The sequence below is a fragment of the Hermetia illucens genome, chromosome 5 (genome assembly GCF_905115235.1).
Source record: "Hermetia illucens chromosome 5, iHerIll2.2.curated.20191125, whole genome shotgun sequence".
Taxonomy (NCBI): domain Eukaryota; kingdom Metazoa; phylum Arthropoda; class Insecta; order Diptera; family Stratiomyidae; genus Hermetia; species Hermetia illucens.
Window position 1 is genome coordinate 93,624,404 of NC_051853.1, and position 15,603 is coordinate 93,640,006.

General features: G+C 42.5%; 1 protein-coding gene across 2 annotated transcripts in view; it reads left to right on the plus strand.

Moving 5' to 3' along the window:
* Nucleotides 1–7,540, plus strand: part of LOC119658006 (protein spaetzle-like) — a 32,939-nt gene extending 25,399 nt beyond the window's left edge. For both annotated transcript variants that reach the window (XM_038065227.1, XM_038065228.1), the window contains 2 exons: nucleotides 6,036–6,384; nucleotides 6,444–7,540. In XM_038065227.1, coding sequence (XP_037921155.1) covers nucleotides 6,036–6,384; nucleotides 6,444–6,645 — 551 coding nt within the window. In that variant the 3' untranslated portion in view covers nucleotides 6,646–7,540. The remainder of the gene's footprint in view (nucleotides 1–6,035; nucleotides 6,385–6,443) is intronic.
* The last annotated feature ends 8,063 nt before the right edge of the window (nucleotides 7,541–15,603 follow it).

Below are 15,603 nucleotides of genomic sequence, written 5' to 3' on the forward strand. Positions count from 1 at the left end.
CCATGTGGGGTATCAAACGAAAGGACTCAATTAGTACTTTTCGAAACTGGTACCATATTTGATATTGGGTGAAACATAGGGGAGTGAGGGCTCAAAATATGACACCTAAAAAGTGAAACATGTCTCGTTCTCGGAACCTATCCAACCGAAAAATCTGAAAAAAATCACCGTGATGTATCTCTAGGAAATCTAGGCCTCAAAATATATCCGGTTCCGATATCTGTAGAAATAAAGTTAATAATAGTATATTTCCACATTTTAGAAATTTACCTGGCCCTCCTCCCCCCCTATGTTCATCACAGAAGCACAAAATTTGGCATAGTATAATGAAGAACATAATGCACAATTTGGTCAAGTTTGAAGAAAATCCAACTATTATTCACAAAGTTATAGGGGATAAAACTTTGCCATTTTTGTGAATTTCGTGCACTCTACAACCTGGATGACGTCATCTTCACATTGCAATGCATCAATACCACATCGAAAAGAGTTCTTATGAATGGGGCCGCAAAGAATTATTTTGTTTTAGTTTTTTAATCATTTGTATATGAATATCAATTACTCCAAACAGACGTGTGTGTAGGTATATAGTATATGCGTGCTAATGAAGTTTACGAGTAGTGCCTAATTCAGATAGATATATTTGCACATTAAACCAGCCATATCTAATATACGTACTATATGTGTACATATGTATGCTTCTGTACACGAAGTAAATCGGAAATATGGATACGATCAATTTATATACGTGCATGTATTTGTACAGTATTCGGAAATAGGCAGTTTGTTTGTTTAGGGTGAGCGTAATATCTATGGCTGTAATATGTACGTATGTCTCGAGTTTGAAAAAATTTGAAGGAATATGTTGGATTTGTAGCTATATCCGGATAGAAAAATGTGCGTTGAGATTTTTTACATAAGATGAACACAAAACCTTTATACCCGAAGCGCGAGCTTCCGGTATTCCGACTTGTTTTCCCATCTCGTAGACTTTTCTATATTATCCTTGGTAGTACTATATACTTAAAGAGCTAGGCGCTTCTTGTGTTTATCTTTCAAATTTAGCGTCTCGTAGGTGATTGCCTTCGAGAAGTGTCTGGATCTACGAGCCCTTGCGGCTATATGCTAAAAGGTACTGCCGTTTAATTGAAGAATTTCATATTCTTTCTCTTTCATCGGGTGAGATGAGTCTTTGATGGAATACGGAGACAGTCGGATAAATACTGTGTCTTCCGTCCTCAATGATTCATCCTAACTTTGCTCTTGGAGATAGAATTCTTTTAATCCTTTTTATTTTGATTTGGTTATCTAATACTCTGCAACGGGGAGCAGTTCGATAGATGTTTCTCCGTTTGTCAATGCACTGCGTGAGGCATACAAATTTTAAGGTTGGGATGACATTTTGTTTATCCATGAGTTTTGCGGAAGCTTTATGGGAGCCGAATAACTTAGCAACAGGGGAGTACTCAAAATACTATGAGAATGATCTTTAGTTTTCTTTGCGTTGATTTTGATTTTTGATTATTTGCTGATTTACTTTAATGTTTTGCACTTTTTCGGTTATTTTCGCAATTTTTTTTGTCTGTGTTCTTGCGTGAGATAGTTTAATTTCTTTTTATACTTCTCAAAAGTGCTATTTTGATTGATTTTTTCAAATTATTTATTTAAGTTTCGGTTGAGTTTCCCTCAATTGATTAAGTTACCTTTCTGCATATCCTTAATGTTGCTATTCAGTTTTTGACAATTTGCCTATATATTTTGCCTTTGTTACGTTTTTCGGTGTAGCGCATTTCACTTTCTCCATCATGATCAACGTTTCCTTCCTATCGCCTCCCAGAAAGTTCATTGCGCCGCGGCTGAGTTTGACCTTTCAGCACACGGCGACAGTGGCACGAGGCCACTAAGGGAGACCCTGTGGGTTGGGTTAATCCTGCCACAAAGGATGGCGAAGGGCGAGGGATGCATATACCGCTTCACAGGTTGAAAGATTGCTCCGAGAGCGAATGGGTATGCCTCAATACTCAAATCTGGACATGCACTTAGTGCACCAGGTCACACAAAATCTGCTGCTTCAACTCGTGCAGTACTTTTAAACGACGGACATGGCGATGGACGGAGTACAAATAATTTATATAGACACGATAGTTTTATTAGACTTGACGATAGGTTCAGATCCACGAGCGACATATTCGGACTCGACTATACATATGTACCGATTTGATGACTCTGACGATGATAACTTGCTTTACGGATTCCATTATTATTGCATTCGCGGAACTGGTTTTTGATGGCATACCAACGTCTTGGTCAATCAACCAGTTCTTTTTCCGTGTAGAGGCTTTGAAACCTTCAACCCTACAGGGGATTTAGTCTGTTGTGTAGTTATGTAAGTTGTGAAGTAATTCAGTTATTCAGAAACAGAGCAGCAGATACAAGGACTATCACCAGTCTGCCGGACGAATCACATGGATGTCTTTTTATGAGGTTTTTTTCAAGCAGTTTAAGGACTCTGTAGATGACTGGGATATTCTTGAACTGATGCAAAACCGCATGTAAGTTCCATGCAAAGATTTTGGCAGCTACTATAAAGCTACGTATTTGCTAGCCAATAGGTTAGAAAATTCCTTAACGCAAGATAAATTGACGGAGTGTCTACGTTGTTGACTGAGATCCAACGTTCAGAAGTAACTTCTCTACTTTCCCGCTAATACGGTTTGCGGGACTAAGTTGTTGAGGAGAGCAAAGGTTTAGAGGATGAACCGTTATCCTACTGAATCTGGAGAGGAGGTGAACATGAAATGCATCTGAGGAAATCCTCAGTGTGAGAATCACGATTGTGTTTTCCATTTAGTCTGCTCAAATTGTCGGCAGATTGTACATATGTACTACACTATTGGGTGGATTTCAAAATCTTCTGTTACTGTTGTGGGCTCCGGAATACGTGTAAGCCCTTATGTCCAAAATATCGAGTTCAAAAGCCCAGTTAGCAGGACGTTCCTACATCGGACGCACGTAACTGTGCGGATATTACGACATTTTCTACAGTAACTCCGAAAGTTACTGTGTCGAAGTGGCTTCTCAATTTACATTTGACATAACCGCGCTTTCTCACGTCATGACCCAAATGTCATTTGGCGGTGGAACTGTGAAAACTTGCTGGAAAATATTGTTGAATATTTCCCGTCATCAATAGTACTAAAGCAAGCCTTAAAATCTGGCTGGTGGCCAAAACTTGATATTACCGAACAACATAAAAAGTGCCACGTTGTGTTTTGCCACGACAGAAGTGCAGAACTGCACAACTAATAACGATTTCAGTATTATATACCGTATCACAAGAAAACTTTCAGTTGCTTGCAAGTTTTTAACGAGCAGCTTAAGAGATAGAAGGAGCACTTTACCACAAAAGATCCCAAAAACGGACAACCATTAAATTACTGGATACGTCTGCACTTATCATTGCACAATGGTGTGCAGATTCTAAATCACGCTCCACCTGTCCTTCATCGATTTCGAGAAGGTTTTGGACAGCGTAAACAGAAATTGCAACTAGAGGGCTACACATAAGAACTAACTAACCGTAAACTAACCGTTATCAATAGAGCGCTTGAGGAAAAGTCTTAGAGGAAAGTAAAGTCAAAAGACGAATACGCCATGGTTGCATTTGTTACCACAATTTTCCTTTCTAATTAGGGGGTTCAGTGTGCGATACCATCTTTTCTCAAACTCTTTGACTGCGGACAACATCTCGTTGTCTTACATTGAGTTTCCGACTTTGGCCAAATAGCTTTCTAACATATTTGGAGAAACAGGCAAACAGATGTAGACTAAAGATAAACTCAAATAAAATAATGGCTCTCGGTCCGACCTATCTTCCTTGAACAGAACAGCGAAAGTGTCGATCAATTTGTCTATCTTGATTGTGTGGTTTCTGCTGGTGGCGACATTGAACTCGATCTTGCTCGACGCAGTTTTGTCTATAATCTTGAAATGCAGATATGTCAATCAAGATGTTCTCTCTGTTTACATGGAAGCAGCACTAAGAAAGTGACCACCATTCTAACTCGATAGCTCTAAGCCCCCGGTAACATTTATGTGCTTCGTATCACTGGGGTCCCCAACCTAAAATAATTTTGATCGCGAAGCTAGGTCGGCTTATGAAGCAGTTATCATTCTGATTAAAAGGTGACATTGGCAGTGGATAGGTCACCCTTTAAGAGGAGCCACTACTCTGGTTATCCTATACAATCCAATACAATGCTAGTTCTTCTATACAATACACTACCCCGGGATGGTCGACGGGTTGTTTGATCTAGAATTAAGTGGCGTAAAGCAGTTAAGGAGATGTACTCTCTGGGAAAAGATCGTGAAAGCTGAAACACATTTTGACGAACCGGCTCATGGCAACCATATAGATGAATAATATTCCTGCCTGAGGGTTGAAGTTTGCATCAATTTTTGAATCTTATAACCCGAACATTGCGACCTGAGGGTTGCCGAAAGTTCTTATTTATAAAAACTTTGGCAACGTCTTTTCATTGTATGGTAGTTTCTGGTTGTAAGGTTTTGTGTGAAACAAAATATTGTTAAAATCGGTTTATTGTCTATTTGTCTGTCCGTCTCTCTGTCTGTCGACTTGTCTGTCTGCCTGCATTTTTCTCGGGGATGGTTTTGGCGATTGACGTTGGTGGAAAGGTGAGAACCGTAGACCCTCTTGTATACTGTGAGTTACATAATTCCACATCGAATTTAAGGTGCAATCCCCATGCATGCAAAAGGGGAGAGGGTGTAAACTTTTTTTTTCACCAAATATAGTCATGTGAGGTGTCAATTAAAAGGTGTCGGTTAGTACCTTCCGAAATCGGTCTTATTTTTGACATTTGTTTCAAAGGTGGGGAGTGCGGGGGATTGAAATTGATCAATTCTTTAATCCGGCACTACCCAATCGAAAAATCATTAAAAAAAGTCAAAAGGCGACCACTATATGGTGCCTAGGCTATGAAATACTCTACACACCGTATCTATTCAAATAAAGTTAATAATCAAGTTGATAATATGTTACTATAATATAATCTTTAGTAACTGGCTACAAAACCTCCCTTAAGTTCATCCTGGCGGTACGAAATTTTAGCAAGTACCAAATTTGGTAAAAATCGCACTATTACTAACAAATTTACAATAAGTCAAATTTGTCGCTTCTTTGCAAATTTAAGACTCAAATGTCAATATCACCCTAAAGTGGATATTCCCACATAATATATACATATATTACGTGCTCTTTATAAAATAAATATACAATACCTTTCATACCTAAAGCGTCAAGCTTCTGGTTTCCCGACTTGTTTACCTCTTACTTGAGTTTGTTATTCTAAAAACTTCTCTAGCTTCAGCATCGAATCTGTCTTCTGCGAACATTAATGTCATGCATGCAGTGCGGTAGGTGGCGCAAACAAATAGCGGGATTTAGGCGGGTTTCCCACTCAATGTAAGTAACAACGTGGGATATTAAACAGAAGGTTTCAGAAAGTGCTAATCGATTTCGCTGGGAGTCATCGCCTATGCTCCTAGAAAGCTTCACACCTGCGTCAATGGCTTGTTTCCTCAACCCACTGCCAATCTCTAACATACAGCTGCTTCGAAAACCTTACTAGAAACCGGTAGATGAGCTTTTTAGAATTCGCAAATAATAGTGGACAGTTTACCACTTAGAACGAGCAACACCTCCATGCTGACTGTATCATGTAGTGAATTCAGTTATCTCCGGGTGACCAAAGAATGCGTTGCCTCCTTAGAATCTGGTGACACCGAACTCCAGGGGAAGTATAATAAAGACCAATATTATAGTCGATACGAAAGCGGGTAATATCAGTTGTTGTAACACTTATGACTTTTCCAATAATGCAACAATCTGACTCAGAAGACCTTTAAAATCTTGATATTCCTTGAATACTTAAATAGAATATTAGCAAAAGCAATTTCTTCTATTCTACATACTCGTATGTAAATGCGTTTTTCAAATGCTCTCCTCCTAATAGATGTTGATTTACCCGCCGAGGGACAAATTGAATCATTATCTGGCATAAGGCCGATATGCAACGAAAACAACAAACATTTTTGTACGTATGTGGAGAATTACCCAACCGAACTTCTTCAGTCATATTTGGAGACTCAGCAAAACAAATTTGAGGAGATATTTGGAGACGACTTAGTTCCACCACCCTCAATAAACCTGACCCAAAGGATAGATGCTCCTGGAGAGGAACCTATGTGTGCTAGTGTGGAGCGTTTGATTTACCCCCAGGCTGGATTCACACGGGACAATAGTTGGTCAATAATCGTCAATCAACCAAACTACACCCAAGGAGTTCGTGTAGAAGAGTGTGTGTAAGTACTTTCGAATTTTTCTTTATCCGCAATGGTACTATATACTATGATAATTTTAGGAATGCCGGATCATCATGCGCGATGGCGGACAGCTTTCCAATCGGGTATAGGACACAATGCAAGCAAAAATACATCTTTCGTCGGCTGTTAGCGCTAACTCCTGAAGGACGCGTGACTAGAGATTTATTCAAATTACCATCCTGCTGCAAATGCGTAGTGTCGACGGGTGGGCGACGCCGGCGAGCTCCCGACGGAAAGTGAAGGAGTCATTAGTACTGATTGAGGAGACGAATTCTGATCTAGCCTCTTAGCATTTACCAACCACTTGTATAAATTCAACGAGTATTTTTCTAAAGTTGACTTATTTGTCTTATATGCAAAAATTGTGTGCCAGCATGTTTGTGATTTAAATTGTAAATTGTTCCATATTTTTCCACTTAATCCTTATTCAATCAATTCCGAGAATTTTGAATCCACAACAAAATATTAAGATATCGGCCAGTATCCTTGACACGATATATGTAACCGATAAATGAAATGAATTGGTTGCCCGTGAAGATTGGCTCATTTTTCGAGGATACATTGCAAACTTCGTAAATATAATCAACTGGGCGTAACCAGTTTTCAACAAACAACTAAATTTAAGTTCAGATGAGTTAGTTTCAGGATCCACTAACTAAAAAGGAAATACATTTCTACTACTTGTCCTCAACAAAATCTTCAACGAAAAGACATGAAATGATCTCAAGTCTTTGGATGAAATTGGGAAACCAATAAAAGTGTTCCATTCACTAACTTCACTTAAAATCCAAGATCTATGGATAATTATAAGATTGTGTCGTCCAACTCAATGGCTGGTCCATTGTATATTGAAAACTAGATGGAAACCTTGATGAGGACGAGTTGCAGAAAGATGCAACGACTCGTCATGTTTTCAACAAAAGCAATATTCTAAACCGCAATGATACCCAGCTAGGAATTAGATTAGGTTACGAACGTAAATGTGATAAAACGTATAACTCTTAGTTATGATAGGACTAGAATTAGACTTCAATGGCTATTTAATTTAATTTACAGACATACATTTGTTAAATCATGAGTGCTGTACAAATCAGTACAAATATGAATAAAATAAACCTGGTTCTAGTAAATACTTTAAAAACCGATTTTATGTCCTTTTCTCTACTATGCCTATGATCCCTTATACAATAATAATAATTTTTGTGAAGGGAAGTCGCACTGCGTCCTAGAAGAATTATTGTGCCTCTTTGCTGGTTAAAGTATCACTATTAATTACAGACAGGAATGCTTATATATTCCCTACTTCCAAGTACGATCTGATATTAGGTGTTCTCCCAGGTGCCTCAACCTACTTTGCGCAAGTGTCGAACACTGTCCTAGATCTAGTCACCCTCCTCACACAATCTGCAGAGAGTGGCCGTAAATCCTTAATCTTACCGAGTAATAATTTAACCTGAAGTGGCTAGTGAGTATTCCCACTATGATCGGGAGGCTTTGCGGCCAAGTATAACCAGTCTTTTGGCCGTTTGAGTTCGTATCCGCCATGAGCGACCTGGACGTTTTTATTCATGGTAAGTTCACCCAGTGCAGTTTCCTCAGCCGTTTGTATCCGTTTTTCAGCAACGTAGAAATGAATCTGTTTCCGATTCTACAGAAGGGCCGCTCCTTTTCTGGCCAGGCGGGCGAGCTGGCCTTATTGCCTTCTAACCCAATGTGGTCTAGCACCCAGAATGTCTAGATATTGTTGATCGAGTCGAGCGTGTTTAGTTTGTCAAGGCATACGCGTACTAGTTTGGAATTCACCTGGCCGGACCTAAGATCCTGGCTGCTTTGCTGAGTTTCATTCTGCTTGAAGCCTCGTAGGTAATCACTGGCCTTACTATTGCAGTTTCTCTCCAGGGCAGAATATTCGGGGTGTATACCGATTTTTTTCCCTGCTGTGAATCTGCAAGTCGTCAAAGACCTTCTAGTTCTCCAACATATGTTTTCAATATGTTTCTTCCTGAGTAGTTCTTGGTCTAGCGTAATTCCCAAATATTTTACCTCAGTTTCTCGTTTCATCTTCACACATACATACATTTTCATACCATGTATCCTAATGTGTCTCAGCTGATCAAGCTTACGCTTCCTAATGAATGGTACTATGGTTGCTTTGGCTGGATTTATGCGCAGCTCCCCTTTAGCATCCTGTCCATCCAGGAAGCCAGGATGTATCCTACTCCTTTGCGAATTAGAGCATCTCGTATCTCTATCTGCGATATGTTATCGAAAGCTCTTCCGATGCCCAAGAACACACACTGTGCCATTTCTTTAGTTACTATGTTATCCCTACTACATCCTCCAGCTGATACATGGCAGTTTCGGGTAACCGTCCTCCCGGTAGGCGTGTTTTTTTTTTTGGGGTGGAGGTGGAAATCTGAAAAAAACGCTGCTGCACCAGGTTGCAGCAGTGTGTGGGATTCGCACCCACTAAAACCACCCCCACTCTTCCGCCCCTCTCTGCGGGTCCACCGTGAAGTATTGCTTCGCGGGGGAGGCTCTGGTTCGCTATACCAGCTCGTCCATGTCACGTCGCCGTCGCGCCGCCTTCCGAGCTTGATCCAACTCCAGGAGTTTTGTCTGCACCACGGCTACTGCCTCATTTACCGCCATCCAGTTTTTCTCCGACTTCAGTATCTCTTCCACCAGGTTCGAGGGCTCGATGTCCGCCCCTAAGATGCTATTCAACCTCCTTTTCTGCTGCTGAAATCTGGGACAATGGAACATAACGTGCTCTGGGTCGTCGGGTGTAGCACCGCATTCAGGACAGTTGGGAGACTCGTCCAACTCGAAGCGATGCAAGTACTCCTATAGCCACCGTGTCCCGTAAGGAACTGTGTCAGGTGGTAATTCAACTCTCCGTACTTTCGGTTGACCCATTTCTCGATACACGGGATCAATGTATGGGTCCACCGGCCCTTGTCGGAGTTATCCCATTGTTGTTCCCACTTGCCAGACAACTCTCTCCTGATGGCTTTTCGGAAATCCGCATTCACCTCGGCTGGATTTGCCTTCCGTTTTTCGTAGAGCCAGTGTGCCTCGCCCGCTAGAAGATCTATTCCTGCGATGACACATACTGCCTCCGTCGACGCAGTCCTAAATGCGCTGCACACCCTTAGCGCAATTGGCCGGTATGCCGAACATATCTTCCTCCGGTTGACAGCGTGGTTCAACGCTCCCGCCCAGACATGGGCCACGTATAGCAGGATCGACCTCACCACTCCCGCGATGAGTAGCCTGCGACTATACTTCGGCCCTCCCACGTTAGGCATCATCCTTGCAAGGGATGAGCTGGCATTTGCTGCCTTCTCTCGCGCATAATCCAAGTGTCCCTTGAAACTCAGCTTGGCATCGATCATCATCCCCAGGTATTTGACAACCGATTTTGAGACGACCTCACGATTACCAACCTGGATGGTAACCGTGTTGTTCTTCCTACGGTTGGTAATGGCGACCGCCTCCGTCTTTTCGTCCGCCAGGTCCAGCTTGGCCATTCGTACCCATGACTTGATGGTATGAATAGCTTCATTTGCATAAAGCTCCACGTCCTCGGGATGCTTTGCAATTGCAACTACCGCCAGGTCATCCGCAAAACCAATCAGCGTCAAGCACTCCGTCGTACATTATGTTCCACAGCAGCGGTCCCAATACAGAACCTTGAGGCACACCTGCTGTCACAATGTACTCTTTCGGTCCGTCGTCCGTCTCGTACCGGAGAAGTCTGTCCGAAAAGTAACTCTCGATGAGCCGAGCCAAGTAGTTAGGAACACCCAGTTTGGCCAAAGCGCCCTTAATCCAGCCCCAGTTGGCTGAGTTAAAAGCATTTTTGACGTCCAGCGTCACCAGACCACAGCATTTACCCATGGCCATTGCATTTCGAGCCAATTTCACGACCTTTGCTACTGCATCGACCGTAGAACGGGCTCGCCGAAACCCATATTGCCGCTCCGAAAGGCAGTAGGCGTGTTGATATGTACATTGGGGACTATGCATTAAAACTTTAGTTCTAAGATAGTTCCCTATGATTTTCTGCACTGTTTTGAATACACATGATGTCAGGCAGATTGGTCTGAAAGATTTAGTGTGAAAAGGATCCTTTTTCCCCGCTTTCGGAATAAAGATCACTTTAGCCCGTCTGCCGTTAGGAAAGACCCTAAGATGGTTTCTAAGCCTTTCTAAAGAAATACTAGGAAAATGCCATTTACTCCGGATACTTTCAGGGATTAAAAGGTTCCCGTTGCTCATCTTATTCTAGCGTAGAGCGTACCTTTTCTGCTTGTTTCCAATTTCCCTTTTTTCCCATTCTATTCGTTGCTGTTGTGTCAGGCAGAATGTTGTTGCCTTCCGCAGTGAACTAGGACCCCGCCTAATAAGTTCTGAAAAACAAATGTACCCTGTGTACCCTCTAGCTAAAAGTCCTTTTTTCTTCAAACAAAAGGTATTGCCTTGTCTTTAGCTGCAGCTTTGCGCAGCCAAGATGCTTACTCGTTCGTTCCCTCGAGCCAATTCATTTTGCTTCCTTACGTTGCTGTACATCGTCAGTTTTCTTTTGTACCGCTTCCAGCCAACAGTTTGTTTCACGTGGTTGAAGAGTTTTCGGGTCTCCGTTCTCATTATTGCTAGGTTCCTCTTCTACCAGGTAATATCCGTTGATGAGATGACTGTGATAGATGGACAATTGCCCCCGAATGTGACAATGGCTGTTGAGATCTGCTTCCACTATTTCAGCACCTTTTCGTTGCTGATACTACTGGCTACCTGTAGAAGAGCCATAATGTCTTTAAGAAGTGTAACCGCTCACCAGTTGCTAGCTAGTGCAGCTAGTTCTAATCAGCGAGCAATAACGAAACAGGGACCCGGCTTCATGGCATCTCGACTTATTGGGCACTGCTACCATCTGGGTTCGAGATCACGTTCGACTTCGTGTTGTTGCCCTAGACCGAGGGAATGGGTTTGTTTGGATTCAGTGTTTAGAGATAACGTTTTTCAGCGTTTGCCTGACACCGAATGAGACGATGCAGAACTTTCGGCGGCGGCTTGATGCTCTGTAGGACGCCGTTTCGGGCGTGGAGGGGCGAATCCTGGTAGGCGTTGATTTTAATACTAGGGCCCTTGAATGGGGCATGCCTCAGCTAGACTTCTCGGCAAGTGATATCGGCAAGTACATCGCGAAGTGGTTGACGCTACTTGCCGGTGAGCAACTAACCCGACGCTCCCTCTCCCTGTGGAATGCCGTGAATTTGATCATCGAGAAGTCCTTCGAAGCTCTTGCAGCAAGCAGAGCCGCGCTGTAGTGCGCTCCAGGGAGTGGAAGCGTCGCAACTGACACCTTCGTAAATTCAGTGATGAACCTTATACCGACGACGTGTGAGGTTTCCATGCCCCGGAGGGACCCCAGCCGCGACAAGCCTTCTATGTACGGATGGACGGCTGAAATTGTTGGCCTGCGAAGGGAATGTCATAAGCTCCAACATTTGGCAAACGTTTACACGCGAACGAGGAGGCATACGCTATAAAAGCAGAGTATATATCAGCAAAAAAAGACTCCGCAGCGCGATAAATAAAAGCAAAGCTCGCGGCTGGCAGAAACTAGTCAACGAGGTGAATTAGGACCCGTGGGGACTTGGCTATAAGCTTGTCACTCGGAAAATTGGGACTCTTCGGAAGCCCTGCATACTAAATACCGACCAAATGAACTGCATTGTACAAGCATTATTCCGCAGACATCCTGTACGGGTGGATGTCAATAGTACGGAAAGCCCCCTTTTCTCAATGAGAGAGTTCGAAGAAGCGGTTCTCACTATGAAAAACAAAAGGGCGCCAACTTCCGATGCACCGCGGCGGGCCAAAGGTTACAATTGCTGCTTGGGGTGTTCGACGCTTACTTAGAGGAAGGCATTTTTGCTTGTCGCTAGAAAGTGGCCAGACTCGCATTGATCAGCAAGGGTAAAGGAGACCGGGAGCTCCCGTCTGTATACTGACCGCTGTGCATGCTTGACACAGCCGGGAAAGTGGTTGAGAAGCTCATCAGTAACAAACTCGCTGAAGCGATCCGCGCACCCGGGGGCTTATCTCCACAGTGGATGCTATTATTGAAGTAGAAGATACGGTTCATCGAGCCAAGGCGCACCTGCTAATCTAGGCGGATAGTGCTCATCATAACGCTTGATGTCAAAAATGTCTTCAGTTCCGTAAAATGGACAGATATGTTAGGGACATTAGAAAACTCATTCCAGGTGCCAAGCGATCTCTTGGGGATATTGAGGTATTATTTGAGAGAGGGGAATGGCACAGGGATCCATCCTAGAACCGGTATTCTGGAACTCTTCCTACAATAGTCTGCTGAGACTCGATATGCCCGAAGAGTCGCACCTAGTTGGTTATGCAGACGAAGTTGCAGCACCTGTTGCTGGATGCACTGTTGAACAGGCGCAATCCAGGCTTATCATATTGATGCGACGGGTAAGCGGATGGAAGAATGCTCATGGTTTCAGCCTTGCATTGGAAAAACGGAAGAAGAAAACCGAAAGAAAATCCCGACCCTGCATCCCATATCGACTGGTGAGTTGACTATAGAGTTAAAACCAGCGGTTAAATACGTTGGTTTAATACTCAACTGGAAAATGAGCTTCTTCGAGTAAACCGAAGCAGCAGCGGAGAGGGCTGCAGCTGGAGTCCCGACCTTGAGTCGACTAATGACTAATGTTGGGGGCCCTATATCTCCTTATGGGAGCAACGCAGCCAATTCTGCGCTATGGCGCGGAGGTGCTGTGACGGGGAACTTTGCAAGTGGCGTCTGCTTATTGCACTGTCTCCGAATCGGCCGTGATTGTGAGAGTGGGAGTGAACCCCGTTGCCTTTCTTGCCATGGAGTGCCGCCACCTTAAGGTCGAAAACTTGAGAGAGGTGGTTTCCCGTGAAGAACGTCAACGCACCTTTACCGAGCGACAACTCTCTTCGCAAAATATGCGAAGAAGCAGATGGACTGCGGGGCTCATCGACAATTTAGACTCGTGGCTGAACTGAACACACGGTGAGATTGATTACTTCCTTACACAAATTCTAACGGGGCATGAAAGTTTTCAGTCTTACCTGCACTGGATTGGGAAGGCGCGATCTCTCAATCTTTATTGATTGCGTGTTCCTCAATGGAGTGGCGGTCAACGCTCAACACACCTTTTTTTCTTGCCAAAGGTGTGACGGCTTTCGTCAGCAGCTTTATGCAGACCCAGGGGAGCTCTATCTATACAACATTGCCAGAGTGATGCTGAAGAGCGCTGACAGCTGGATTCGTTTTGCGCATTATGTTCGGGTTCTTCTTATTGCAAAGAAGATTGAACTCGACTAGCGGAGGGACCGGCAAAGGGCTCCCTGAACTAACAACTTCCTTCCTCCACAAGCCCGAAGTAGTGTCTCAAAAGGTTCCAGGCTAGTTCTCTGATGACAGAGAGGTGGTTAGTTGGCCACCCGACAGCGTATTATTGCGGGAGTCTAACACTCTATGCGTAAACGCATTCACCTACTCTACTCCAAAAAAAACAAGAAAAAAATTGTTTGTTGAGTTCTCCTGGGATTCTTTATACTACAATGTATTGTAGTCAATTTGCATTACCGCAAAACGTCATAAGGAATTATCACCTACTCGAAATTGCTTAATGTAACGTTGATGGGCAATTTTATATCAAACCATTTTGTCCGCTACTAACTGAACAAAATTTTATTGCGTGTTGTTTTATTTTACGAAGGATTTCTAAAGGACGTAAAATAAACTCAGACTTCAACAGTGCAGACACTCTCTGTCTCTTTTGTGAGTGCATTTTTAAATGATAATCCGTTATAGGGATAACAATTGACTAAGTAATTCTTCTGGGGTTAGAAATTCTTGACGATTTTAAATGAAACAGATGCTGCGCCACATAAATAATACAAAAATTCTCGAAGGGCTTTTACGGCGACCAACAGAAATCCTCTTGATCACCTTTTGGAAAGATAACATCATTTCCTTGAACTACAAGAGCTTAGCTAGTAAACAACACACGATTATAATTATAATTTCGTGTTTTTCCCTGAAAAAACTTGGATTTGAATTTTTTCAAAAAAATTCTCACCATTATCTGTGGAAATATGTAGTTCATCATGCAATAATTATAATTGTTGGCGCAACAATCCACATTGAATCAGGGCATGGATCAGCATCTTTGCAATATCGGAAAGTAAGTGTTCAGCGACTTGGATAGGATTTTCTTCTTCGAAGCTCCTCCAGAAAAATTAACTCTATGAAAATATTTCAGTTGTTTTTATGTAAAAACGTCACTGATTATGAATCTAGGAATGTTTTTGTGTTTAAAGTGAATAAAAAAAAAAAAAACAAAAAAACAAAACTTCAAAAACTTATAACGAGGCGTTCGGGTCGCCCATCTGTCGAATGCGGCGAACTCATTGGAACTTTCGCAATTCTATCACTTTAGAGATTTCCCAGTTTCTGTGATTTGCCGTCGACCATCCGTTCGAACAACTCCAAATATTTTCCTTAATATCTGAAGCAGAGTCATCGTAGACGGAAACCTAATACCACCACCAATTCGGAATGCAATGGAAAAAACAGGTATGCCCAGCCAATTTTCTCAATGTTGCCCAAGCGTTTGATAAGGTCTGATGTATAAATCGCATAGGGACCTCTCACAAGAATTTTTCGATATATTAAAATCATATGCATCCCAGCGCCTATTCAAAGTGAAATACGAAGAAAACTACCCCTTTTTTGTATAAGAGGTGGAAATCTTCAAAAGGCTAACCTCAGGGTTCACGATCCCTGAGAGTGTGGGATTTTTACGCACTAAAACCACCTCTCGCTAAGCTACGACTTAGATTTTCCCATTAAGAAGCTTTCTTTACATATTTAGGTTTTGCTTTCATTGGGAGAAGACCCTGTGATGCATCCCAGCACTTTGGTTAGCTTCAATGAAAGTCCTTTGGCTTCAATATTTTTAGTCGTAATTCTCACGAACCGCAGTCGCTGCCTATGTTTAATTTCTTGGTCTTTGATGAATTCATTAACCAACTTTACTTTCAGGTCCCTATGCAGGTTTTCATTACGAATGAACCAGGGAGCATCTACCATGCTTATAAGTACTTTATTTTGGAACGTTTGTATGACCT